This window comes from Chrysochloris asiatica, unplaced genomic scaffold, assembly GCF_000296735.1.
Source record: "Chrysochloris asiatica unplaced genomic scaffold, ChrAsi1.0 scaffold00016, whole genome shotgun sequence".
NCBI classification, from domain to species: Eukaryota; Metazoa; Chordata; class Mammalia; order Afrosoricida; family Chrysochloridae; genus Chrysochloris; species Chrysochloris asiatica.
Window position 1 is genome coordinate 12,066,673 of NW_006408534.1, and position 27,722 is coordinate 12,094,394.

Below are 27,722 nucleotides of genomic sequence, written 5' to 3' on the forward strand. Positions count from 1 at the left end.
CATAGGCAGAAGATGGACTTATAAGCCTTCTAGTGTGGTGTTTCTGACTATTCCTTTCTCTCCCTCTCCAGTGTCTACTCTATATTATAATGCAAGGGAAACCAAGATTAAAACAAACAAACAAAAAAACAGTCAAGCATCTTAACATGATTCCCTGGCGGGCCTTCATTCTTGAAAGATACTTGGATTTAGTACCCAATTTTAGATTGACACATAATTTTTCTCTACCTTTTGAAAATATTGGCTCATTGTTGATCAACTTCCTTTAATGTTCTAAGAAGTCTATCAACAGCCCCTTCTGTATAGGTAATCTATTTTCGTTGGTTGCTTTAAATAAATAAACTTTATTTCGGAATAATTCACTGAAAATACAATTCACCAATTTTAAGTGGATACTCTGGTGATCCCCACTTCCACATCTGCATTCCTTCATCCCGTGGTAATCACCAATTTTCTTTTGTCCCCTCCGTTTCTATGAATTTACCTGTTCCAGATAAGTGGGATCATTCCTTATTTGCCCTTTTGTGTCTGGCTCATTTCAGTGAACATATTTTCAAGCTTCATGAAAGTGGTGGCATGTATTAGAATTTAATTTCTTTTAATAACTGAATATTACTCCATTGTGTGTATATATCACAGTTCATTCATCTGTCAATGGGTGTGATTGCTTTTTTAAATCTTTTGTTTTCTTAGGTGTTTTGAGGTTTCACTACAGTGTTTCTAGATGTGGATTTCTTTTTCTGTATCCTGCTTGGTATATATTGAGCTTCCCCAAACTCCTAGCAGTCTCCAGGTTTCGTGTCCAGATCCAGCTCTTGCCTCAGGACAACTCTCCCTTTCATACTTGCTCACCTATCATTTTTCCTGCTCAGATTTTTGTGTACTTCTTCTTCTTCTATCTTTTTTTTTTTTTAATTGAGGGTGAAGGTTAGAATAAGGGTCAGGAACATTCTTGGCAATTCCTTCAGGTGAGCCTAGCAATGCATTAAAAAGAATGTCCTAAGATCAAATTGTATTTTAACAGGAGGGTGTGGTGTGTGGTGCTGCTGGAAGCAGAAATGGATGACATCCTTTGTTTAGGAATTGGTGCTTTCATAGTTATGAGTGTGTACAGCCACAGATAAGGCTTTTTTATCTGCTTGAAAGAGACCAAAATGGAAGGAAAACAAGGGCCAATGTAATTCCATCAGTGTGTGATAACTGAGGTTGGGTGAGGGTGGGTCTGGTCTGCAAATGAGTCAGTGGAAACACTAACTTAGAATTGAGGTGGGGTTGGGGAATTACCTTTTACAGGGCGATGTTGTAGGTCTGGAGCGGGCTGGGGGAAAGACCGAGGTGATGGTGACCGAAGGTGTGACTACAGTTGCCTACACACTGGATGAGGGCCTTATCGAGTTTGGAACAGCCATTGATGATGGCAACTACACCAGGTGCGGAGCAGATACCCAGTGGGGTGGTAGGAGAGTCTGGCTGTGAAAGAGACGGACCTGAGATGGGCTATAAAGCTGGTCATCTCTAGTAAGGGCTCTAGTGGAAAGGCCAGGCCCTGCCCTTACTCGTGCCCCTTCACCAGTATTTCTATGTCTTTCTCACCCCGAGCTCCTACATTGTGCTTTGCTTCCTTCCCTCTCCAGGGCAACTGCCTTCTTGGAGACTCTGGAAATGACCCCAGAAACAGAGGCAATGTGGAAAACCTTGAGTAAACTGGCGCTAGAGGCGAAGCAGCTACACATTGCTGAGAGGTGAGATAGACATGGAGAAATAATGTGCCAGTCAACTTGAAGGGATGGCCACATGGGTATCTTACTTGTGTTGCTCCTAACCAGTGTCAGTCACTGCTTCCTACCACCTGCAAATATCATCTAACTCTCCCATGGTACAAGCATCCTGCCATCCTAAATTATAAAGAAATAATATGTTTTATTACTTTTGCTTCTCTTTCTTAAGCTAGGTGCTGCTTACATAATTTTTAACATCATACCATTCAATTTATGTATCTCTTTATGTATTATGAGTATGTTAGAGGATTATAGTTATTAGGGCAAATTTGGAACCCCACACTCCTTGAGTTCAAATCCTTCCTGTTTTTACCAAACTAAGTAACTAAAGAAAGATTACTTGACTTTTCTAAACCTTGACTTGTCAGTTTTCTCTGTGTAAAATGAGAGTCCTGGTGTGACACTGTGGGTTAATGCGCTGGACTGTAAAGTCAGTTTGAACAAGATCAGCTGTTTAAGCTCATTAGCCGCTCCTTGAAAACCCTATAAGAGGGTCAGTATGGGTCAGAACATGGAAACACTGAATGGTTTAAAATTAAGAAAGGTGTGCGACAGGGTTGTGTTTTTTTCACCATACTTATTCAACCTGTATGCTGAGCAAATGATTTGAGAAGCTGGATTATATGAAGAAAAACGTGGCATCAGGATTGGAGGAAGACTCTTTAACAACCTGTGATATGCAAATGATACAACCTTGCTTGCTGAAAGTGAAGAGCACTTAAAACACTTACTGATGAAGGTCAAACAGCACAACCTTCGGTATGGATTGCACCTCAATATAAAGAAAACAAAAATCCTTAACAATGGAATAGTAAACAACATTCTTATCAATGGAGAAAATTTTGAAGTTGTCAAAGACTTCATTTTTCTTGGATCACCCATCAACACTCATGGAAGCAGCAGTCAAGAAATCAAATGACGTATTGCATTAGGCACATCTGCTGCACAAGACCGTTTTAAAGTGTTGAAGAGCAAAGATGTCAGCTTGAGGATTAAGGTGTGCCTGACCCAAGCCATGGTATTTTCAATAACCTCATGTACATGCAAAAGTTGCACAGTGAATAAGGAAGATCATAGAAGATTTGATGCATTTTAAGTTATGATGCTGGAGGAAAATATTGAAAGTAGCATGGGCTGCCAAAAGAACAAACAAATCTGCATTTGGAGAAGTACAACCAGAGTGCTCCTTGGAGGTCAGGATGGCCAAACTTTATCTCTCATGCTTTGGATATATTTTCTGGAAGGACCAATCACTGGAGAGAAATGCCATGTTTGGTAAGGTGGAGGGTCAGAGAAAAAGATGAAGACCCCCAGCGAGATGTATTGGCAAAGTGGCAGCATTAATGGGCTTAAGCTTGGCAACAATTGTGAAGTTGGCCCAAGACCAGGCAGTGTTTCATTCTGTTGTGCGTAAGGTCGCTATGAGTTGATACCGACTCAATGGCAACTAACAACATGGGTCAGAACCAACTAGATGGCACTTAACAACAACAGCAACAACAAAATGAAAGTGGTAAAGCAAGATGATAATGGCAGTAAAGAATGAATGAGAGAATCTGAGCAAAGAGGTGATAATGTTGTTGTTGTGTGCCGTGGAGTCGGTTCCGACTCTTAGCGACCCTGTACAGGGTTTCTGAGGCTATAAATCTTTACAGGAGCAGAATGCCTCATCTTTCTTCCACAGAACAGCTGGTAGTTTCGAACTGCTGACCTTAAGGTTTGCAGCCCGATTCGTAACCAGATAATATTGTAAGTGCTCAATAAATTTCACTTATTGCTATTCATACTTTGTTCATTCCATGTTCCTATTATTAATGAATGTTTGCAGCTGTTTCTCCTATTTTGAGTTGTGCCGCATCGATAAATGAAAGTCCTGAAAGCTTTACTCCATTCGTGTTATCACAGTAGACTCTATTTTGACTAGTCAGTTCTTCCCCAGTCATATTTTGAGTGACTTCCAACTTGAGGGGCTCTTCTTCTAGCGCTGTATCTGACAATGTTCTGTTGCTATTCATAATGTTTTTAGTGGCTAAATATTCACAAGTAGTCCGCCTCTCCTTCTTCCTAGTATGTCTTAGTCTTGAAGCTCCTCTGAAGCCTGTCTACCATGGGTGACCCTGCTGGTATTTAAAATACCGATGGCATAACTTCCAGCATCACAGCAACACACAAGTCACCTCAGAACAACAAACTGACAGACAAGTGATGAATCATGCCAAGCTATGGATAACATTGCAAAGAATGGGTATTCCAGAGGAATTGTGCTCATGAGGAACCTTTACATAGACCCAAGAGGCATTCCTTAGAACAAAACAAGAGGATACTGAATGGTTTAAAATTAGGAAAGGTGAGCACCAGGATTATATTCTTTCACCATACTTTCTCAATCTGTATGCTGAACAGATATCTGAGAAGCTGGATTTTATGAAGAAGAACATGGCATCAGGAATGAAGGAAGATTCATTAATAACCTGAAATTGCTTGCTGGAGGTGAAGAGGACTTAAAGTATTTACTGATGAAGATCAAAGACTAGAGCCTTCAGTATGGATTGCACCTCAAAAATCCTCACAGCTGGACTAATAGATGACATCATAGTAAACAGAGAAAAGATTGAAGTTGTCAAAGACTTCATTTTGCTTAGATCCATAATCAACATTCATGGGAGCAGAAGTCAATAAATCAAAGGATATATTGCGGTAGGTAAATTTGTACAAGACCTCTTTAAAGTGTTCAAGAGCAAAGATAACAGTTTGAGGACTAAGGTGCACCTGACCCAAGCCATGGTATTTTCATTAGCTTCACATGGATGTGAATAAGGAAGACTGTAGAAGAATTGATGCATTTGAGTTATGGTGTTGGAGAAGAATTTTGCTAGAAAAACAAATCTGTGTTGGAGTAAGTAGAGCTGAAAAGCTCCTTTGAAGCCAAGATGGTGAGACTTGGTCTCTCATACTTTGACCATATTATCAGGAGGGGCTAATCCCTGGAAAAGGACATCATGCCAGGTAACATAGAGAGTCAACAATAAAGAGGAAGACCCCAAGAGATGGACTGGCGTGGGGACAGAAGCAATGGGTTCAAGTGTAACAGTGATTGTGAGGATGGTGCAGGACTGGGAAATATGTCTTTCCATCGTGCATAGGGTCGCTGTGAGTTGGAACCGACTTGACAGCACCCTAAAACAACTGCTATTTGACAATGAATCATGCTTGATCTGTCTTTTTCCCACAGTCTCTTAGCAAGTATTGAAGACTTTTTCTTCAAAACATATCCTAATCTCTGTATCTGGTCCAACTCTCCTATCTCTAACCTAGTGCAGACCACTCTGCCATCTACCACCTGTATTTTTCCAGTAACTTTTTTTTTTAAGTTTTTAGTGTGAGGTTTAGATAGGAGAACATCAGCTTTACACTGATCCTATCGTGTTTTGTTTCATTGCAATGATTACAGTCCCCTCCATGTATCATCAAATAACCAAAGGGTACACCACACAGGCCTGCCCCCCGACCTCCAGCACACAGCCCTTCTCCCTCCCTGAGTCCAGTGTCCCCAGCTGCTCCATCTGTCCACATCATGGCCTCTGTCTCCATTCCTGGCGTCACTGCCTCTCTGGGCAGGGTTCCACTCTCTGTTCTTCTCCCTTGATGGTCCCAAGGGCCTCCATTCCTGGGCTGCAAAATCAACCACTCTCCTTCTTTTGTCAAAAAACATCTACCTCTAGGAACCTAGATCCAGAGGATGTGAAGGAAAGTAGAATCTCCACTGAGTAGTATCCAATCTGTCTAGGCGGGGCCAATGAAATGAAATGCAAATAGGTCTCTTGTGATACAGTAGTGAATAATTGTTATCAGGACTTATTGTAAGGGTTGGAAATGTAAAGCAAGGAGGGGAGTGATTAACTTTTCAGTCTAGGAGCAGAGGTCCCTGGGACCATCAGTGGAGAAAAGCGGAGAGCGGGACCCTACCCAGAAAAGCAGTGATGCCTGAGATGGAGGCAGAGACGATGACGTAGAGAGATGGAGCAGCTGGGAACTTTAGAACAATATACAATACAATGAAACAATATACAATAGGATGAATGTAAAACTAATGTTCTCCCATATAAACTATCACATAATTCACAATGAAACATTAAAAAAAAAAAAATCTACCTCTACATTTCCTACCCTCACCGTCAGTCCTGTTGGCAATTATTAACTATTGTACCACAAGAGTCTTATCCCCAGTTCTTTTTGCCAGCCCAGTCCCAACAGATTGGAAATCATTCAGTGGTGATTCTACCTTCCCCTGCCCCATCTGGAACTAGGCTCCCTCTTGAAAGCTTGTAAGCCAGTCACTTCACGTCTTTATAGGCCTCTCCATTTTGGGTAGCCAATGTCTAAGTTGCCTATCCTTGTCAACCCTGTGTCCTGAAAGGATGGGAGTGATCCTTGCTGTAAAGATTTGTTCCCTTATTGAGCTACTACATCCATAAGTATAGGTAAAGTTCATCAAATTATAGCAGGTTACTCTCTTTTTTTTTCCCCCCCTCTTCTTTCTTCTAATCAAGTTCTGATCATCCAGCCATTGAAGCCAGGTCAAGTGGGTACTGTCTGCAAGTGTAGATGTACTTGTGCATCTCCCCTCACTTCATATCAGCTGAACGCTTCACTCTCCGCATTAGTCCTCTGTGGCCGTGTCACTGCCTCTGGGCCCAGGAGTCCCTGGGTCTTGCCATACTGCTGGCCATCCAGGTCTCCACCTGGGTTCACAGAGGTCTATTGAATGTGGTCAGGCTTAGCTTTCAATTTCATTGCTGTTTTTTCCCCCCTCTTCCCCTTATTGGTGACCAACGTGGTCACCAGCCAGAACACATGCCTGCTCATGTATTCCCCTTGAGTCTCAGTCTTGTGAGGGGGTTTGCTCTGAGGGGTCCCTACTACTTGTTTTGATGGCTCCTGGGTGAACCGCTTACTTGTTCTTGTAGTAGTCAGCCAGACTGCCATTGAAAGCCAAACATCTTAACATTATTCCCCTCTTTTACCCCTTCAAACCATGACTCAATCCCTGTATCCCGGAGCCCTGTTGTTCCAAGGTTGTGCATACATCATCATTTACCTCTTTCCCACTTGGGCCATGTGAACTTGCCTAACTGTTCTCCCGTCAGCCTTGTTATTCCATTCCCCTCCTCCTTCTTGTGTATTGCCCCCCAACGGTCCCCCTCCCGACCCACACACAAGCTATCCTGTGTCTGTTTCTTACCCCGTGCTCTATCTTCCTCTCCTTCCCTCCCCTCCTCTTATCCCATACAGCCTGGTGATCAGCAAATATATATATAATTTTCCCCCCTTTTAGTGTAGGTTCTTTTTCTTACTCTTTTACAATAATGGTCCTATCCAGTATTTCTCCTTTTGTGACTGACTAATTTCACTCAACATAGTGTCCTGAAGGTTCATCCATGTTATGCTGTGGCTTGCAGCTTCCTTGTTGTTCTTCAAGGTAGCATAATATTCCATTGTGTGTATGTACCACAGTTTGTTTATCCATTCTTCAATTGATGGGCACTTAGGCTGTCTCCATCTTTTTGCTATTGTAAATAGTGCTGCAATGAACATTGATATGCATATATCTACTCATGTTATGGCTCATATTTCTTGTGGGTAAATACCAAGTAGAGGAATTGCTGGATCATAATGTATTTCTATTTCCAATCTTCTGAGGAAGTGCCATATTACTTTCCAGAGTGGTTGGACCATTTTGTGATCCCACCAACAATGTAGGAAGGTCCCAGCCTCTCCGCATCGTCTCCAGCATTTATTATCCTCTACTTTTTTGATCTTTGCTGTTGTTGCTGGTGTGAGATAATATCTCATTGTTGTTTTGATTTGCGTCTCTCTAACTGCAAGGTTGGCAGTTCAAGCTCACCAACGTCTCCTTGGAAACCCTATACAGGGTCACTATGGGTCAGAACTGACTCATTGGCACTTAACAACAATACTGGCTACTGATCGTGAACATTTCTTCATATGTTTGTTGGCTGCCCGGATCTCTTCCTTGATGAAGTGACTGTTCATGTCCTGTGCCCATTTTTAAATTGAGTTATTTGTCTTTTTCTTGTAGAGGTGTTGTGTTTCGTATATATTTTAGAAATGAGTACCTTGTCTGATGTGTCATTGCAAAATATTTTCCCCCATTCTGTGGGTTCCTTTTTTACTCTTTTGATGAAGTCTTTTGATGCACGCAAGTTTTTAGTTTTAGTATGCCCCACTTATCTATTTTGTCTATTTTTGTTTGTGTAGTTTTCAAAATGTTTGGTAGTCTTTGTATTCCCTATATTAGAGCCCTCACATTTGTCCCTAGTTTTTCATTGATGACTTTCATAATTTGGGGATTCACATTTAGATCTTTAATCCATGCTGAGTTGGTTTTGTATAGGGTGTGAGGTATAAAGGTCTTGTTTCAATCTTTTGCATATCACTTTCCAGTTCTGCCAGCACCATCTGTTAAAGAGACTATCTCCTCCCCATGTAACATACCTAGGCACTTTGTAGAAAATCAGTTGACTGTATATGGATGGGTTAATTTCTGGATTCTCGATTCTGTTCCATTGATCAATGTATCTTTCATTGTACCAGTACCAGGTTGTTTTGACCATGGTAGCCATGTAGTTGATTTTAAAATTGGGGAGTGAGAGGCTTCCAACTTTGTTCTTCTACTTGAACAGTGCTTTGCTTATCCTGGGTTCTCTTTCCTTTCCATGTAAAGTTTGTAATTGTCTTTTCCATTGCTTTGAAGAATGTCACTGGAATCTGGATTGGGATTGCATTATATGTGTAATCCAGTAACTTCTTAATTGATGTTACTGGTACTGTTGTTATCTCCCTATAATTCATTCATCCCAAAGCGGCTGGGGTCATTTTTTAAAAAACATAAATCAGATTGTATTACTTTTTTGCTTAGAAGCTTCTAGTAGCATAATATTGCACTTAGAATAAAATTCAGACTTCTTGTCTTAGCCCAAGGCCCTATAATATTTGGCCTTTGCTCCCTTTTCATACCAGGTACCCATTTGCCCATTAGTCTTCAGCCACACTAGCATTCTTTTGGTCCCTTGATTCTACCAAGCTTGTTGCTGCAACAGGGCCTTTCCACTAGCTGTTCTTTTGCCTGCAAAGAGTTCACCCTTTCTTGATGTGACTGACTCTTGTCTTGTTTCCAGGTCTCAGCAGAGATCAATGCATCAGAGGGGCTTTCCCTGACAACCAGTAGCCTTATCAGTCACTGTCTGTATTATCACACTCTGTTCATTCTCATTCTCGCAAACTGTATTTATTTGTTTAATAATTATTTGCCTCTTTCCACTAGAATATAAATTCCATGAGAACATGAAATTCTGTCACCCCTTTGTGTGAAGAACAGGGTCGGGAGAAGCATTTTTTCCCTCCATTTCCTTCATGTACTCCCTCAATTTGCAAATTGTTTATTAAATCATGAAGCAATCTAATATATTATTGTTTTGAGCTAATTGAAAGGTTTGTTTTTAACAACTATAACTAGCCTACTTTGGGCTGTTTGTTTGTTGTTGTTTTTTTGAAAACACATAGGATTTAGAGTAGATAGCTCTGGTAGCGTAGTGGTTACGAATCAGGCTGCAAACCTTAAGGTCAGCGGTTTGAAACTACCAGCTGCTCCGCGGGAGAAAGATCAGGCTTTCTACTCCCGTAAAGATTTACACCCTCGGAAACTCTGTACAGGGTCGCTATGGGTCGGAACCGACTCGACGGCACTTAACAACAACAACAACAAGTGTGAGTTTAGCATGTGACCTGAGGCAATACCTTAACCTCTTTTTTTTTTTATTGTGAACTGAGTGATAATTTACATGGGAGAACATTGGCTTTACACCATCATTTCATTGCAATGATTACATTCTCTTCCATGCATCACCATTCGCGGAATATTTGCTTCCATTCCCTTTGTTTTGTTTTGGAGGGGTAGAGGGGGTGTACACAAAAACACTCAGGAATAATAATTTAAACAACCAAAGGGCACATTCTGTAAACCTGCCTCCTGGCCGCCAGCACTCAATCCCTCTTTTTCCATGAGTCCAGAGTCCTCAGCTGCTCTGTCTCTCCATGTCATCATCTCTGCCTCCATCTCTGGTGTCGCTGCTTCGCTGGATAGGGTCCCACATTCTGCTCATGCTCTTCTCTCTTGATGGTCCTAGGGGCCTCTGTTTCTGGACTGTAAGATTAACTACTTCCCCTTTTTCTTACAAAACTTTTACCTTTATAGTTGTGACCGTTGCAATAAGTCACGATAACATGTATTCACTATTAAATCATAAGAATCTTGTCCCTATCTCTTTTCACCAGATCCTTCTAGATAAGATGGGCCATTTGTTTTTAGAGGCAAAATAATTTTCTTATTTGCATATAGAATATTCAGAATAAGCCTTATGTTTCAATTTAAAAAGATAATACATAATAGATGCTCAATATACATTAAGCCAGTGAATTAATAATGATCTTATAGTAATACTGTTAATATTATTACTTTCATACTGTAGATGCTTTTCTGCTTTGGGCCATGTAGCAAAAGCTCGATTCCTGCATGAGACCAATGAGATTGCAGATCAAGTGTCTCGGGAATATGCAAGTATTATCCTTCTAATTCTTTTGGTCTCTGAAACTGAGATTTCTCACAGTGCTCAGCCCCATGACTCTAGTTTACCAACAATCCACAGTTCCCTCTACCCTGCCCATTCCCACCCCTACCACCTTCCAGTCAGACCATTTTGGAGTTGCTTGCTAAATGAACCTCAAGCCTCTAAGCCTCATGATTTTTTTTAAGCTTACCATGCTTCTGGCCCTTTAGAGTCCACATCCCTTTAGGCCTTTCTGTCTTTAGTTCATACCAACAGAATGGCAAGAACTTCCACTTTTTCTGCAGGGTGGAGAAGGAACAGACTTTTATCAGGTCCGAGCACGTCTGGCCATGCTGGAGAAGAACTACAAACTGGCTGAAATGATCTTTTTGGAGCAGGTAATGGGAGAAGAGGGAACCGAATAGAAAAGGGGATGTGAGGCAAGCTTGGGAGGAAACAACTGGCAGTGTATTCTTACTGAGCTTTGGAGAAAACATTTAGAAATGTGTCTGTTCTTAATTCCACTCCTGTCTTAATACCCTCCTCCAGTGTTGTTGTTAAGTGCCATCAACTCAGCTTTGACTTATAGTGACCTTGTATAAGGTTTTTAAGGAGTGGCTGATGTTTGAACCACCGACCCTTGTGGTTAACAGTCAAGTGCTATCTTATTGGTTGGTTGGTTATGTGCCGTGGAGTTGGTTTCGACTCATAGCGATCCTGTACAGGGTTTCTGAGGCTGGAAATCTTTACGGGAGCAGAAAGCCTCATCTTTCTCCTGCAGAACAGCTGGTAGTTTCAAACTGCTGACCTTAAGTTCGCAGCCCAATTCATAACCACTACGCTATAACCTATAATGCCACTTACTCTAGGCAGACATCCTCCTTAGACCCCTAATTACTTCTTTCATTCAAAAAACAGTCTGCTATTTCCTCCTCTACTCCAGAGCCTTCCTTTGCAATTATTGTACACTGGGGTGGATCCAAGAGAGTCCTGGTGGCTAGCCACAAAGTTGGCAGTTCAAAGCCACTAGGCACCCCACAAGAAAAAGATGTGGCAGTCTGCTTCCATAAAGGTTTACAGCCTTGGAAACCCTGTTCTACTTTGTCCTATTAGGTGGCTATGAGTTGGATTCAACTTTATGGCAATGGGTTTGGTTTGGGTCTTAGTTATCTAGAATTACTATAACAGAGGTTCCACAAGTAGATGTTGTTGTTGTTGTGAAGTGCCATTGAGTTGGTTCCGACCCACAGCAACCCTGGATAGAGTTTCTGAGGAGCAGCTGGTGAGCTTGAACCACTGACCTAGCAGTTCAAACGGCTTTTTAGTCTGGCGCATTAACCTACAGCGCCACACCAGGACTCCTCCACAAGTAGATAGATGGCTTTAACAAATAGAAATGTATTTTCTTACAGTTTAGGAGACTAGATGTCCAAAGTCAGGACACTAGCTCTAGGGGAGGCTTAATTTCATTTTTCCATAAACCTTTTGAAGCGCCTTTGTACAGCATGACAAAATTAAGGATAATCACACCAGGCCACAAAATGCAAGACAACCAGACTGTACTGGGAATCATGGTCTAGCCAGGTTAATACGTATTTTGGGCGAACACATCCTTCATTTGTTTATAAGCTTTTATTGTGAATTGAGTGATAGTTTACATGGAAGAACATCAGTTTTGCAGTCAACAATTGTATTTTGTTTCATTGTAATTATTACAATCTCCATGCATCATCAGTTAAAGAATATTTGCCTCTGTTCCCTCTTTTTTTTTTTTTTTGATGTACACAAAAACACTCAGGAATATGTAATAATTTAAACAACCAAAAGGTACATTCTGCAAGCCTGCCTCCTGGCTGCCAGCCAGCACACAGCCTTTCTCTTTCCATGAGTGTAGAGTACACTGCTCCTCTATCTCTCCATGCCATCATCTCTGCCTCCGTCTCTGATGTCACTGCTTCTCTGGTCAGGGTCCCACATTCTGCTCATGCTTTTCTCTCTTTATGGTCCTAGGGTCCTCTGTTCCCGGAATGTAAAATTAACTACTCCACCCTTTTTGTTACAAAACTTCTACCTTTACAGTTGTGACAATTGCAATTAGTAATGATTAACAATTACTAACCCAAAGAATCCTATCCCCATCTCCTTTCACGAGACCCCATAATCCATTTCTTGACAGGGAAGGATCTAGGTTTTACGGAGCTGAAAACTTATGCAATACGTGGAGTGTGTTTTACTAAAAATTACTTTGGATTCAGCCTATGCTAATAAAGAGCCCTGAGGCTCCAGCTTCATGAGTTCCACAGTAGAGCTACCTCTGCTTGTATAATAAGTATAAGGGTGAGGTGTTTTGAGTCCTCATGGGCTGTCATTTTAGCAGGCTAAGGAGAGCTGGCTGATTTCTGGTTCTCACCTCTCCCTGTGTCTCTCTTTCCACTGCCTGTATTCCCCTAGAACGCTGTTGAAGAGGCCATGGACATGTATCAGGAGCTACACCGCTGGGATGAGTGTATTGCCGTGGCTGAAGCCAAGGTACTCATTCTGCCTTCTTCACAGCTGTTCTGAGCTTAGTTCCCTGAATTTTAGAAATCTCCTCTTATCGTGGATGCTGTAGGAACTAGGACACGGTGGGTTAGCATTTGAGGTGGTCAAATATTAGTGCTCTGTTAGGACAGGGGGATTAAAGAAGCATGGGAAAGAGGGCTGTGACTCCTACTTCTTCTCTGCCATGTGCCCAGGGGCACCCCTCCCTGGATAAGCTGCGCCGGGGTTACTACCAGTGGCTGATGGACACACAGCAGGAGGAACGAGCAGGTGAACTCCAGGAGAGCCAAGGAGATGGATTAGCAGCCATCAGCCTCTACCTCAAAGCTGGGCTCCCTGCCAAAGCTGCTCGGCTGGTGCTGACCCGAGAGGAACTATTAGCCAACACAGAGTTGGTAGAACACATCACCACAGCCCTTATCAAGGGGGAACTGTATGAAAGGGTATGGTTGACTTCCAATCCCCATTCCTGGACTTAAGACCCTTCTACCCAGAGGAGTCTCGTAGTACTTAGGCCTCCCAGACTGTGGCATTCCCTTCTCTTGGGGTTGATACTTGATTTTTGTGTAGTAGGGATGCCATTGTAGCAATATGGTATGTGTTATTAGGCAGGTGATCTCTTTGAGAAGATTCGAAATCCCCAGAAGGCCCTTGAGTGCTACTGTAAAGGCAACGCATTTATGAAAGGTACTAGCCAACCACAACCCATCCATCCTTCACTGTCATAGTCTTGCCCAGCCTGCCCCCAAACACCTCTTTTGATGCATCTATTGAGGTTTAATGGCTTTGTTTTCCTTCATTCCTCCACTTCTTACCCATCTCTCATGCTCCATTTCCCTCCCCTGCTTTGCTGAGTCCCATCCTTGGAAGACTGAGCTGAGTACCCACCTCTGTCTGGCAGCGGTGGAGCTGGCTCGATTGGCATTCCCAGTGGAGGTGGTGAGACTGGAGGAGGCATGGGGGGACCACTTGGTACAGCAGAAGCAGCTTGATGCAGCCATTAATCACTACATTGAAGCCAGGTAGGGTGGTATGGGGGTGCAAAGGAGATTTGGGCTTGAAGTACAAGGGGATGGGGCAAGTAAGTACACCAAAGCTTAAAAGAAGAGAAATCTTAAAATGTAAATTGGAGTATGCTTGAGGGGGCTCTTAGTCTTTTCTCATATGTATTTATGTCTTCCTTAACTATGCCAGATGCTCCATTAAGGCAATTGAGGCTGCCCTGGGTGCCCGCCAGTGGAAGAAGGCCATTTATATATTAGATCTCCAGGATCGGAACACTGCGTCCAAATACTATCCTCGTGTGGCCCAACACTATGCGTCACTACAGGAATATGAGGTGAGGAAGAGCCCCCTTCCACAGCATGAGGCAGTGAGTAATGGATAAGGAGAGAACCAAGAACAGGTGGTGGGGCCCTTCTCACTAAATCCTTTCTGTAGCCTAACAATGTTACCACTCTGAATGGAAAAAAAACAGTTTACTTCTTCATTTCATTCCAACAGACACAGACCCTCCCATCCCCAGATATATAAAGTGAGTCTCTAGCTTTGTTCCTTTGCCAATGTGAGCAGTTCTTCATTAAAAACTCCAGTATAGTTCCAGTATGAGGGGGCTTCAAAAAGTTCATGTAAAAATGGAACGAAAAGATAATGGAAATTTTCCATCAACTTTTTGCCATGTGTTGCAGAAATATGAGGCCCTTCTAAGTTCCCACTGTATTGTCAGACCATTTATCGTCAGTCTTTTTTTTTTTTTAATGGTGGCAGGTATGAGGCATAGACATTGTCACATTTCTTATCTGTTGTGATAAGGTAATAAGAGGCACTATAGGATAAGTACTTGACTGTAAAGTCAGTTTGAACTGCAAGGTCGGTGGTTCAAAGTCACCAGCCACTCCTTGGAAACTCTATACAGGGTTCCTGTAAGTCGGGATCGACTTGACAGCACTTAACAACAACAAAGTAGCCCAGGCTCTGCTTCATCCCAGCTGTGGTTTGTTCTTTCCTGCCACAAGCTGCTTTAACTCATTTGCTCTAACTTCTGCATTTATCTCTCATCAACTACAGATTGCTGAGGAACTCTACAATAAGGGAGACCGGACCAAAGATGCTATAGACATGTACACCCAGGCTGGCCGCTGGGAGCAAGCCCACAAGGTAGGAAATAGAATGGAGTTAATGCCAGAGAACTCTGCCTTTGTGGTGGTGCCTTGGTCTCTGTCATCTCCCCACTTAATTGGGTTCCTAGAAAGTTGAGAGAGTACCAAAATACAGTGTGGATGACTTTGATCCATCACCACTGAGAAAGGAAAGAATGAAGAGAGGCGTTTGTTCTGTCATTTTGAAGAGAACAGATGTGCTTGGGAGCTGGAGAATCCTACTCCTGAGGCCTCTAGTCACACTGAACCCAGTGGGTACAGTAGGAATGTGGCAGTGGGATCCTCTTGCCCCAGCACACGGCCTTTCTGACCTCCCTGCATTAGTAGAACATAGTTCTTACTCTGCTCCTTCTAGACCTGTCAGTCCCTGAAGCTGATGAGTAGTTTGGATGTTGGGAGAGTTTAAAATTCCTGGGCACACACAGGTTCCTTGAAGCCCTGCTTCCTGACTGCTCTGCATGTCCCTCTGCTTCCCTTGGGAACTGGCACCTGAGCCTCCCTTTCCCTGGCTCTGTGTGTCTGCACAGCTGGCAGTGAAGTGCATGAGGCCTGAAGATGTATCCGTGCTGTACATCACCCAGGCTCAGGAGATGGAGAAGCAGGGCAAGTACCGTGAGGCTGAAAGGTGAGCTGTGGCCTTAGACGAGGTATGGAGGGAGATAGGCTGAAAGAGGGGATGGTGCCTGAGGTTATGTGTTATCTCCCCAGGGGGCAGTGACAGGATCTGTGTGGAATGACTCCAACAGCAGAGCCCCTAGTCTATTTCCCATCCCCAGGTTGTATGTGACAGTGGAAGAACCTGACCTTGCCATCACCATGTTTAAAAAGCACAAATTGTATGATGATATGATCCGCCTGGTTGGGAAGCACCATCCAGATCTACTCAGTGACACACACCTCCATCTGGGCAAGGTGAGGTCTCCTGTTCCTGCCCCTCTGTCTCAGCCAGGCTCCATATCTCCATCTTGACCCACCTTTCCTCAGGAGCTGGAGGCTGAAGGGCGGCTTCAGGAGGCTGAGTATCACTACCTTGAGGCCCAGGAATGGAAGGCAACAGTAAACATGTATCGGTCCAGTGGACTTTGGGAAGAGGCCTACCGGGTAAGGAGTCCAGGCCACTCGGGACATCCAGCTCTCTTTCCCACTTTCAAGTGACTATCTAATTTTAAACTCATGGTGACGTCTTGAAATGTAATAAAAATCATCTTTTGCCAAAAAAAAGTCCACAGCTGTACACATAAAATTGAGTATACAATTTTAAGCATGTGTGGATGACCCTGAACCTTGTCCTAGGACTCTAAGCAGGTGAAGAGATCCTGAAATGTACCCCATTTGCTGCTGTTTTATAGCAGGTCCTTGGTCCTTGTCAAAGCTGAGATGATAAGATCAGAAATGATATGGAGCAGCTAGGTGTCCCTGCACTTGATGATTGCTAAGTGGCTTTGCTTTCCAGGTGGCTAAGGCTCATGGAGGAGCTAATGCCCACAAACATGTGGCCTATCTGTGGGCAAAGAGCCTGGGAGGAGAGGCAGCGGTTAGACTACTAAACAAGCTGGGGCTCCTGGAAGCTGCTATTGACCATGCTGCTGACAACTGGTGAGACCCTCTGCCTTCCTTACATTAGCCCCCACCCTAGCACCCTAGCTGGCAGTAGTTATGTGATTGTGTCATGGAGTCGGTTCCAACTCATAATGACCTTGTATAGGGTTTCTGAGGCTGTAATTCTTTACAGGAGCAGAAAGCCTCATCTTCTACAGAGTAAGCTAGTAGTTTTGAACTATTGACCTTGCGGTTAGCAATCTGGCTTATAACCCACTACACTACCAGAGCTCCTTATCTCCACTAGCCCCCTCCCCCGCAGCTAGACCCTTATATTGAAAAACTTTTCAAACCCAAATCCACTGCCACGGAGTCAATTCTGACTCATAGCAATTCTACAGAACAAAGCAGAACTGTCCCAGAGAACTTCAGGACTGTTAATCTTTACAGAAACAGACTGCCACATCTTTCTTCTGCAGAGCAAGCAGCTCATGGATTCAAACCAGCTTTTCAGTTAGTAGCAGAATGCTTTAACCACTATGTCAACAGGGCTCCTAGATTCCCTGTCTAGGGAAAGCAAATTGATGTATAAATGAATTTTTTTTTTCCAAAGTGTGAGCCAAGCGTGCAGAACTGTGATAAGGAGAGATCCTTTGAATGACATGATAGAGGAGTAAGAATAAACTAATAACTCTTGGGGGCTCTGGTCAGTGTTGAATCTTGGGCTGTCCTAAGAATGTGGTAGAAAAGGGAACAGCTTTTACAAATTAAGACTGCACTAGGTATGGCGCTGTTAGGATAAGCACTGGACTACAGTGTTAATTTAAACTACAAGGTTGGTAGTTGAAACTTTTCAGCCACTCCTCAGAAACCCTATACCGGGTCACTATGAGCCAGAACTGACTCAGTGGCACTTAACAAATCAGTCACTTACTCTGGATAATAGAACTATATGAGTCTGTTAAGTGCAAAATAACATTTCTTTAGCAAATGTTACAAATGGCATAGGTATTACTGTATGGAGTCAAGTTACTGGGGGTAGTAGTCTTATCTTTACTTTTTTTGAGTGATCGTATTCTTCCAGTATAGATGTGGTTCAGAAGAAGTTGGTTGGAGCACCAGAAGCCCATCCTCTGTCAGCTTAGTGCTCGGAGACTTGCTCCACATTCCATGGTGCCCAGCCACTTCTTCACAACCAACTGGTTGGTCTCTGGGAAATCACAGGCCTTTCCAGGCATCTCTTGATCCCTGGTGTCGGCATATCTTAACTTTGTTCTCTCTGTGCTGCTCTATCACTGCATTTCTTAATTTGTCCCCCTTTCTCCTCTCAATCCTCACCTTTTATCTTGCTCTGTTTCTCTGACCCTCTTACAAAAGGAAATATTGAGTAGGCAAACCTTATCTGCACCTTGCATTTCAGTTCCTTTGAGTTTGCTTTTGAACTCTCTCGGCTGGCCCTCAAACACAAAACCCCAGAGATTCATCTCAGATACGCCATGTACCTGGAGGATGAGGTATGGATGTGATCCTCTCCCCTTGCTTTTGACCCTGGCCTCAGAGCCCTCCTATTCCATACACTAGCCCACTGACTGAGGCCACGTGTTCACCCCTTTTGTCTCTTGGTTACCTGTGGTCCAGTTTCCGTCTTCTCAGGTACAGCTGCCTTTCCCTCCCTCTAGGGTAAGTTTGAAGATGCTGAAGCTGAATTCATCAGAGCTGGTAAACCCAAGGAAGCAGTCCTCATGTGAGTTACCACAGAAACTCCTTAGTCCTGTCCTTCCAGGCATCGCCCCCTTCATCTAAATGTAGTACTCGTAGAGCTTACACCCGGCAGTGGCATGACCCATACTCAGCCTCTCCTGTGTGCCCATCTGGGACAGGTTTGTCCATAACCAGGATTGGGAGGCAGCTCAGCGTGTGGCCGAGGCACATGACCCTGACAGTGTCGCTGAAGTGCTCGTGGGACAGGCCCGGGGGGCCTTGGAGGAGAAGGACTTTCAGAAAGCAGAAGGGCTGCTGCTTCGGGCCCAGAGACCAGGCCTGGCCCTCAATTATTATAAGGTAGGCTCGGTATTCAGGGCCATGAGTAAAGATGATAGGGTATGAGAGTACACAGAGAGTCTCACTGACCCATGGTACTAAGAATGATCAGGGAGGGTACCATTGGACAGAGGGAAGAAAAGTCAAGATGAAAGAGAAGGGCACAATGCAAGCACCCAGGACGCAGTGGGACAGAACACCTCTGTGGCAATGGGAGGCTGTCATGCCTACCTCTGCTCTTCTGATAATCTGGAAATCTGAGCAGGAGGCTGGATTATGGAGCGATGCTCTGCGGATCTGCAAGGACTATGTGCCTGGCCAACTGGAGGCTTTGCAAGAAGAGTATGAACGAGAAGCTACCAAGAAAGGGGCCAGGTAGGAAGCCAGGGGTCCAGTAAATGTTGGCAGGGCTGGGGGTTGTGTCACAAAGTATGCATGGGATAGGCCCCTTTGCCCACCCCATTCCTGGTCAGGTGCACGCTCATCTCCACAGGGGTGTGGAGGGACTCGTGGAACAAGCTCGGCAGTGGGAGCAGGCTGGAGAGTATAGCCGTGCAGTCGACTGTTACCTCAAAGTACGTGACTCAGGAAGCAACAGTCTTGTGGAGAAGTGCTGGATGAAGGTGAGGGTTCCCAGAATCTCACTGGCTTTCCTTTCTTCCAAACTTTCATCTATACCCAGTTTTGCTTCTCAAACATTCAGATTTTTCCTCCAGTCTTTTTGATTTCAGTTAGGCAGCAGGTGCTATGGAGTGTCCACTGAATGTCATAGCCAGAACCTGTCAAAGGAATAGAAGGCAGAGCGCTGACAGACAGAAGCTGAGGGAGTCAGACATGGCTCAATTCATATCGTATTTGAGTGGATAAATACTTAAGTGTATGATTCAAAGTACAGTTCATGGAAGGGTGAGTGCTCTGTAGGCTGAATCAGGAAGGCTTTGTGAGGGAGAAGGTAAGACCTAGACTGGAGCTAAAAGGGGAACTCCAGGCCCAAGATCTGGGACTAGACAAAGGCTGTGAAAAAATATGAGGTTCCTCTTCCCAGTAGCTCCTGCAAAGAAGCCTTCAGCAGACTAACCCAGGTCAGTGTATGTCATCAATTTAAGACACACATAATCACTTTTTTAAGGAGCTCTGGTAGCATAGTGGTTACAAATCTGGCTGCTAACCTCAAGGTCGGCAGTTCGAAACTACCAGCGGTTCCATGGGAGAAAGAGGAGGCTTTCTGCTCCCGTAAAGATTTACAGCCTCGGAAACCCTGTGCAGGGTCACTATGAGTTGGAACCGACTCCACGGTACTTAATAACAACAACAATCACTTTTTTAAATCTTTAAAACTGGGATGTATGTATAGTTTAAATGATGCTCCTTAGCTTCAGTGAAATATAGCATTGGGAGTTATGAGGGGATTTAAGAATGTTGGTGTGATGATGCCCTGGCAAAACTTCCCTTAGGTTTCTGAAGCCTTGTCATGAATATCCCAGAGGTTGAAAGACAAGGGCTGATAACTGAATATGAGATTTTATGTTCATTGGTGGTTGTACTCTGGAGCACCGTTTAATGGGTCTGTGACCATGTCTTTTTCAGGTAAATCAGAGGATGGCTTCCTAGATAGGAGCACTTTAAGTTTTGAAGGGTTTGATGTAAAGAAAGGCAAGAATATGTGAAGAAAAAAAAACAAGAGGAATTAGCCCTTGTGGCTCTGTGGATTAGGTTTGGGTCAGCATTTCAAATCCATCAACTGCTCTTCAGAAGAAAGATTAGAGGCTCTCTGCTTCCGTAAAGATTTTCAGTCTCAAAAATCCTGTATAGGGTTGCTATGAGTTGGAATCAACCCAATGGCAGTGGGTTTGGAGTTTTTTGGTAGCTAAATTAGCCTTGTAGAAATCCTTGAGTATAGTACACTGAGTTTTAGGGTCAGAAAGTATCTTCAAAATCATCTAGACCAGCAGTGTCCAGTAGAAATAAGTCACAAATTTAAGTAAGTCACATATCTGACATTTTTTAGTAACTACATTTAAAAAAGTAAAAAGTATCAGGTGAAAGTAATTTCAGTATCTTTTATTCAACTCAGTATACCTAAAATTTGTCATTTTAACATGTAATCAGTATAAAAACTTGTTTTCATACTAAGTCTTTGAAATCCAATGTACATTGAAACTTAATAGTATATCTCAATTTGGACAGGCTACCGTTCTGGACAGTACAGATCTTGAATGACCATCACATTTATGAATAAAGAACCGGAGGCTCAGAAAAGTCTCTAACATATGTGATTGTGAAATGTCCCAGATTCCTATTTTATGGGTTCTCACCCTGTGTCATGTGTCTAAGATTCTATTTGTATCCGAATCTGTCAAAGGTGGAAAGACCAAATGTCATTACCTCAGATAGCAGTGAGTATCTGAAAGAATTAGTATGACCTGAGAGAATCAGATAGGTCCACTGATGGTCACTTAAAGGATAGACCATGAGGAATGCTTTGCCCAGGAGGTTGGAGGATGAGGAAGAGTACAGGAGAGAAAAACTGGCAACTAGACAGTAAAATACAAGGGACCTTGAATTCTCTTTTAATTCCATTTTCCCACAAACTTTTTGAAGTCTCCTCGTATGTATGAAGTGGAGTCATCTGATCAGGCTGAGGACCCCCAGTGGTATTTCTCTCCCCTGGTGTGGTGCTGTAGGATAGACACTGGACTACTAACCACAGGATTAGCGGTTCACACCCACCAGCCCCTCCTCACAAACCCTATCCAGAGTCGCTGTGAATTGGAACCTAATCTATAGCACTTACAACACCTTTTTCCATCTTCTGCTTAACCACTCAGGCAGCTGAACTCTCCATTAAGTTTCTGCCTCCCCAGCGCAGTCTGGAAGTAGTTCGGGCTGTAGGACCCCAGTTGATTGGAATTGGAAAACACAGTGCAGTAAGTAGGGTGCTGGGCCTAAAAACCATGCATCTAAACCCAGGAAGGTGTGTCAGGCTTGACATGCAGTTCTGGGGAAGTAGTGAGAACTGCCAGGACTGGGGAGTGGAGTGAAAAGATAGACTTGAATCTCTAATTTCCCACACTGCAGGCTGCAGAGCTTTATCTGAACCTGGACCTAGTCAAGGAAGCAATCGATGCTTTCATTGAGGGTGAGGAATGGAACAAAGCCAAGCGTGTGGCTAAGGAGTTAGATCCCCGGTAACTCATGACCCCTTCTCACTGAGAAATTCTCTTTTCCTTCCTTTTGTAAAAACTGGGCAAAAGCTCTTAATGGGTGGGTTGTGGCATCTAGGACTGTGAAGTTAGAGATCTCTATACATCTTCACAGGTATGAAGACTATGTGGACCAGCATTATAAAGAGTTCCTGAAAAATCAAGGCAAAGTGGACTCGGTGAGACATGCAAAGTTAACAGAAGGAATAATGCTGGGAGAGGCTCAAGAAAGGCTCTTTTCTTTTCCTTGTGTCAACTTTCTTCCTGTAATTCTCTTTTCACCTGGCTCCTAGCTGGTGGGTGTGGATGTTGTGGCTGCTTTGGACCTCTATGTGGAGCAGGGTCAGTGGGACAAGTGCATTGCAACAGCTACCAAGCAGGTACTGGTGTCTTCTCTTCCCATGCCCAGCTTTTCGTTACCTTTCCCTCTGATTGCCCACCTGCCCCAGAGCTCTCCCTCTCCACCAAAGCCCAGCATACAAGTCAGCACCCACCTTTACTGTTCAGTCTTACTTATCCCAATTTTCCCCATTCTTTTCTTCCACCCATGGGACAGAACTACAAGATTCTACACAAATATGTGGCTTTGTATGCAACTCACCTGATTCGGGAGGGTGGCTATGCCCAGGCACTAGCCCTGTACGTGCAACACGGCGCCCCTGCTAACCCACAGGTACCAGCTTACCTTTTCCTTAGAGTGAATGTTTCCACAGGAAAGTTTTCTCTTCTTCTCTACAACTATCCATGCCCTCAAATACTCTCTTCTCAAAATATTCGTTCATTAGAGAACATTATTCCTAGAGTCCCACCAAACCCCTTCTTAGGTATACGCCTCTCTTGAGAATATACCCTTTGAAGAAACACCCAAGGAGCTTCCCATGCTCTTAGCTAATACACAGGGAGCAGTCTTTCAGGGATGACTCCCTCACACCCCACTGGGACCTTATTAACTTCCTCCAGAAAATGAACACTTCTCTTCTATTTGCTGAGCATCATCATTCTCTGGAGTATTAACCCATTAACATCATGACTATGCATTTACATTTGTACATGTGCTCACAATCACAAAGCACAGTGGTGGAAAGTTTTCCACCACTGTCCCCTTGCTGCACCACACACATTGACAGCTCTATTTCTCCTCTCTTTGGCTCCACTTTTACTTTCTGATTTTCAAGTTGTCCCCTTCCCACTCAGATTTCCTTTCCCCTCCTACTGCCAGAACTTCAACATCTACAAAAGGATCTTCACTGACATGGTGAGCTCACCTGGGACCAATACTGCTGAGGCCTATCATAGCTGGGCTGATCTTCGGGATGTCTTCTTCAACCTGGTAAGGAAGCTGACATAGTAAGGAGGGTAGTAAGCCTATGCTGTCCCAGTGTTCTTTCCTGCACATAAACCTTTACCCTCAAATATATTTTACTTTACCTTCTTCTGTCCCACTGAACTGTCAGTTGACCATCTACACTGACCCCTGATCCAAGCTGTGTTTTCTTCCTTCTCTAGTGTGAAAACCTTGTAAAGTCCAGTGAGGCAAACTCTCCAGCCCATGAGGAGTTTGAAACTATGCTGCTGATTGCCCACTATTATGCTACACGCTCTGCGGCCCAGAGCATCAAACAGCTGGTGAGATGCAGAAGGTGTAGGAAAGCACTATTAGGACACATCTTCCTATGTATGAATTGGAATGGCTTCAAGTTCTGAATTCTCAAGCTTGGGCTCGTGAAATGAACCTTCTTTTAGTGTCTCTTCTGTCTAACCCTGTCATCTTTAACCCTTGCTGAGATAGGGCTTGAACCTTTGGGCTCTGTGCCGTCTTAGTCTCATATTTAAGCATTCAAATCCCATGATTTATTTATCTCATTAATTCTCTCTGGCTTATTTGTGTTGTTAAGTGCCATCAAGTTGGTTCCAACTTGGCGATCCTGTAGAGTTTCTGAGGAGAAGCTGGTGGATTTGATATGCCGACCTTGTGGTTTGCAGTCAAGTGCTGATCCTACAGCACCACACCGGGAGTCCTAGTGTACTGTACATTTCATGAACTTGGATGACAGTTCTAAAAATGGAAGGAAACTTAGAAAATTCTCTAGGCTTACTATTTTTGCATATATGAAAAAGACTAACACCTAGAGCATGTGAGATCCAAAGCAGTTTTTGATTGATTTTTTATGTGGCTGCCTCGTTGTTTTTGTTAAGTGCTGTGGAGTCGGTTCTGACTCATAGTGACCCTGTATGGGGTTTCCGAGGAGCAGCTAAAGAATTTGAACTGCTGTCTTGTGGTTCAAACCAACCTTAAGTCCTGCACATTAACCCACAGCGCCATGCCAGGACTCCTAATTATGCCCTAAAAAACAAAGGTTATTTATTGGCTTGTTAACTCAATCACAATAGTACCAGGATCATGCTTTAACTTTAATCTGTAGGAAACTGTGGCTGCCAGACTTTCTGTTTCACTCTTACGTCACACCCAGCTTCTACCTGCAGACAAGGCCTTCTATGAAGCTGGCATTGCTGCCAAGGTGAGTTGGGACAGGGAAGGGTGGAGCAGAGGAGATATGGAGTTACAAAGTTGGAAGATAGCGAATGTCCCATCTGCTCAAGTACAACAAAGCTGAATGTGGGGCTGCTATGGAGGACAGAATTCTGTTATCCCTTCCTGTGTTCTTCCCCTGGCATCCTGAAGCATCATCATCCAAGCTTAGTTGTTCACTCCCACTTGCAACTTCTCTGTCATAGGCAGTTGGCTGGGAGAACATGGCATTCATTTTTCTCAACCGTTTTTTGGATCTGACCGATGTAAGTAGGGAAGTTGTACCCCAAATCAGGTTTTGTGTGTCACAACTGTGCCTATCTCATGGCTGCCAATTCTGCCATAGGCAATTGAAGAAGGAACTCTGGATGCCCTTGACCACTCTGACTTTCAGGATACAGATATTCCCTTCGAAGTGCCGCTCCCAGCCAAACAACATGTACCGGTAAGGATGCAGGGTTAAGGAATGAAATAGACTCATCCATGTGTGAGTGCACTGAGAAGGGAGGACACTTTAGGTTGATCTTTGTAATGGGCTCAGTCAGCAACGTCTTTGTGTTGCCACCTTTGAAACGTCCTCAGTCTCCACTGTTCCTTCAGTGGAAGAACAGTAGGAAGATAAGGCTGTGACTGTGATCACAATCCAAGGAAACCATTTAGGGCTAAAAGCTGATGTATAAATTGAGGGCTTAGCAAATCCCTCCCTTAGTCATCATCGCCCACTTGCCCTGCCTTGTGTGAAGCTGCTGCTCTCTGTCCTTCCCAGGAGGCTCAGAGAGAAGAGGTTCGAGACTGGGTGCTCACAGTCTCAATGGACCAGCGACTAGAGCAAGTTCTGCCTCGGGATGAGCGTGGTGCCTACGAGGCATCCTTGGTGGCAGTGAGCACTGGAGTTCGGGCACTACCCTGCCTGATTACAGGTAGAGGACCATCCAAAATCCGTATCATATGGTGGGTGGAAAGAAAGCAAAAATCATAGAATTCATAAATTTTTAGTGTTATTCAGTAAGGGAGTTTTAGAAGATAAGACTATCCTTCTTTGTATCCCCAGGTTGCTCTTTATTTTTACCTCCTCAGTTCCTCAAATCCCAGTTCATCTGTTTTCCTTTCCCCACAGGATACCCCATTCTAAGGAACAAAATTGAATTCAAGAGGCCAGGAAAGGCAGCTAACAAGGACAACTGGAATAAGTTCCTTATGGCCATCAAGGTTAGCGAGGACTTGAAGAATGAGGGCAGAGAGAGTAATACTAGGGGAAAAAAAATCGAAATATTACAAGAGTGAGTGGTTGGGTGGGATTGTCAAGAAGGCATTTGCAGCCCCTGGACCCTGTTCCCCATGATTCTGAGTTGAAAAAGATTTTCTTTATAGCCGGGATGTTTTCCTTAGCAGCATTAATGTACTCCTATCATATTCTTTCCATTTGCTCACAGACCTCTCACAGCCCAGTGTGCCAGGATGTGCTGAAATTCATCAGTCAATGGTGTGGAGGGCTTCCTAGCACCAGCTTTTCCTTTCAGTAACTGACAGCACTGAGGGAAGTTACGGCCTCTCTCTCATTAAACTTTTATAACTGAGCCCACTGTATTCTTTGATCAAAGCCACCCCCAATACCAGACCAGTGTCCTTTTCCCCTCCAAAATGAATTATAATCAAGTAGAAAAAGACATTCTTTTATTATAACTGCTTATATTGCTTTAGAGGTTGGGGCCCTTGCTGTAGTAGCACAAACCCTTGTGAGCTGAGCCTCTGAAAACAGCACCTGCTTGATAGAGAGGAAAGCCCAGGTTAGAGGGAAAAGCAGCAAAGCAAAGAACTAGACCCAGTCCAAAGAACAGCCCCTGCCCCAACTCCAACCCAGGCCACATCCTCATGGCCCATTACCAGTCTTAAGCGCAACTTTTCTGGGAAGCCTGGATTTCTTGATTTTGATCCAGTAGCTGCTCATTTTCCTGCCTTTTACAGTTAGGCGGTTCAAGTTCTGTCAGTTCCTCCAACTGCAGAAGAGGGTAGCATTAGTAATGTGACCCTGAATTAGAGATTAGCATCTTTTCAGTTCTTGTCACAGAAGTTTCTCAGCTGAAGAGCTCAGGACCCTTGTTCTTCTTACCTGTCTCTGCAGCCCTTCCTTTCTGCAGGGCCCAACCCCTCGAAGGGTGAGTGCCGCCACACAGCAGTAAACAGACAGAGCAGCTTCCACTGCAGACATGACCAAAGAAGGTATCCAAAGAGCCAAGGCTGTATCCTACAAAGCAAGGATGAAGGATGGGGACTAGTGGGGAAGGAGCAGTAAGCACAGAAAATTAAAAGGGCAGAAGGACCAAAGTTTTGAGGATTGCATAAAGGATGCGAAAGAGAATGTGCTCACATAGATTCTTGTGGGGTCAAAGGGGCAGTCAGCATGTCCAGACCCCTGGTCCAGTGGTACCAAAGGATCCAGCAGTCCTGGATGGCAGTCAGCAATAAGACGGCGGCCACCATTGGCCACAGTGAGTGACACAGCAAGCAGGAGGCCCATGGAGCACGCAGCAGACAAGAACAGGTTCACCAGAGCTAGTGCCAGCAGGGCCCAGTGCTGGCAGGGGCAGAAGATTCCAGTGAGCTGCTGTGGGTTGACTAACTTCACAATGACTAGACACCTGAGTTTTTCCTTGAGGCTCCTCCCTATTTAAATATGGTGCTGAGTCAACTCCCATTTCCCTGCCTGGAGGCCTCCTTATGAGCACCCGAAGTCCCCTCTCACCAGCTGAGGTAGAAGAAGGTTCCTGGAGGCCAGGAGGGCCACAAGTCCCAAAGAAGCACTCTGTGGAAGACACAAAGCCTAAGTAAGGCCTATTCTATTCTCAGTGCTCCTGCCCTCGGCCCAACCTTCCCTCCTCACTCACCAGCAGCCCCGAGCCCACGGAGATAACATTGGCGGTGGTGTACTCCGGTGTGACGGCACCGCGGGGATTGGCCACGTGCCGCAGGACGGTGCCGTGCAACACGGCCCCCAGCAGCAGATTCACGTGGCCCACCAGGATCAGCGCGAGCCCCACACGCATAAGCCGCCGGGGCCCTCTGGCCGCGTCTGCAAAGCAGGGGGGAGGGAAGGGCCTGAGCCTGGGATAAAGAGGGCGCGTGTGTCACGGGGGCCCCAGGTGTACCACAGGTTATAGGATAGGCGGAAGAGGGTGGTCTCAGGGGAGCCGAAAGGACCGGAAGTTACCGAATCTGCAAAGGCGGTGGCACCTCATCCTGCTCCTATGCGCCTTGCCGCCGGGCAGCTCTACCTGGTTTCAGGCTCCGCCCCGCGGCCTGCGGCC

At 44.4% G+C, this 27,722-nt stretch overlaps 2 protein-coding genes across 2 annotated transcripts in view; one reads left to right on the forward strand and one right to left on the reverse strand.

Annotated features, from left to right (window-relative positions):
- IFT172 (intraflagellar transport 172 homolog (Chlamydomonas)) overlaps positions 1-25,990 on the forward strand; it is a 56,889-nt gene extending 30,899 nt beyond the window's left edge. Inside the window, exons 17-48 of the mRNA XM_006835187.1 lie at positions 1,294-1,430; positions 1,635-1,742; positions 10,328-10,412; positions 10,711-10,803; positions 12,857-12,934; positions 13,141-13,389; positions 13,555-13,633; positions 13,848-13,968; positions 14,141-14,285; positions 15,014-15,103; positions 15,633-15,730; positions 15,882-16,017; positions 16,090-16,206; positions 16,559-16,701; positions 18,065-18,158; positions 18,324-18,388; positions 18,525-18,705; positions 18,950-19,059; positions 19,178-19,307; positions 21,513-21,611; positions 21,763-21,872; positions 22,003-22,066; positions 22,181-22,267; positions 22,444-22,560; positions 23,107-23,217; positions 23,394-23,513; positions 24,311-24,406; positions 24,624-24,683; positions 24,764-24,862; positions 25,184-25,337; positions 25,535-25,626; positions 25,851-25,990. Of these exons, the coding sequence (XP_006835250.1) occupies positions 1,294-1,430; positions 1,635-1,742; positions 10,328-10,412; positions 10,711-10,803; positions 12,857-12,934; positions 13,141-13,389; positions 13,555-13,633; positions 13,848-13,968; positions 14,141-14,285; positions 15,014-15,103; positions 15,633-15,730; positions 15,882-16,017; positions 16,090-16,206; positions 16,559-16,701; positions 18,065-18,158; positions 18,324-18,388; positions 18,525-18,705; positions 18,950-19,059; positions 19,178-19,307; positions 21,513-21,611; positions 21,763-21,872; positions 22,003-22,066; positions 22,181-22,267; positions 22,444-22,560; positions 23,107-23,217; positions 23,394-23,513; positions 24,311-24,406; positions 24,624-24,683; positions 24,764-24,862; positions 25,184-25,337; positions 25,535-25,626; positions 25,851-25,940 (3,558 nt within the window). The 3' untranslated portion in view covers positions 25,941-25,990. The remainder of the gene's footprint in view (positions 1-1,293; positions 1,431-1,634; positions 1,743-10,327; positions 10,413-10,710; positions 10,804-12,856; positions 12,935-13,140; positions 13,390-13,554; positions 13,634-13,847; positions 13,969-14,140; positions 14,286-15,013; positions 15,104-15,632; positions 15,731-15,881; positions 16,018-16,089; positions 16,207-16,558; positions 16,702-18,064; positions 18,159-18,323; positions 18,389-18,524; positions 18,706-18,949; positions 19,060-19,177; positions 19,308-21,512; positions 21,612-21,762; positions 21,873-22,002; positions 22,067-22,180; positions 22,268-22,443; positions 22,561-23,106; positions 23,218-23,393; positions 23,514-24,310; positions 24,407-24,623; positions 24,684-24,763; positions 24,863-25,183; positions 25,338-25,534; positions 25,627-25,850) is intronic.
- KRTCAP3 (keratinocyte associated protein 3) lies at positions 24,252-27,653 on the reverse strand. Its single transcript, XM_006835186.1, has 7 exons — positions 27,626-27,653; positions 27,303-27,487; positions 27,161-27,220; positions 26,786-26,992; positions 26,528-26,662; positions 26,302-26,414; positions 24,252-24,365 (listed from the first exon to the last, which is right to left on the reverse strand). The coding sequence occupies exons 1-6, from the start codon at positions 27,651-27,653 to the stop codon at positions 26,307-26,309; spliced, it is 723 nt and encodes a 240-aa protein (XP_006835249.1). The 3' UTR covers positions 24,252-24,365; positions 26,302-26,306.
- Between the last annotated feature and the right edge of the window lie 69 nt (positions 27,654-27,722).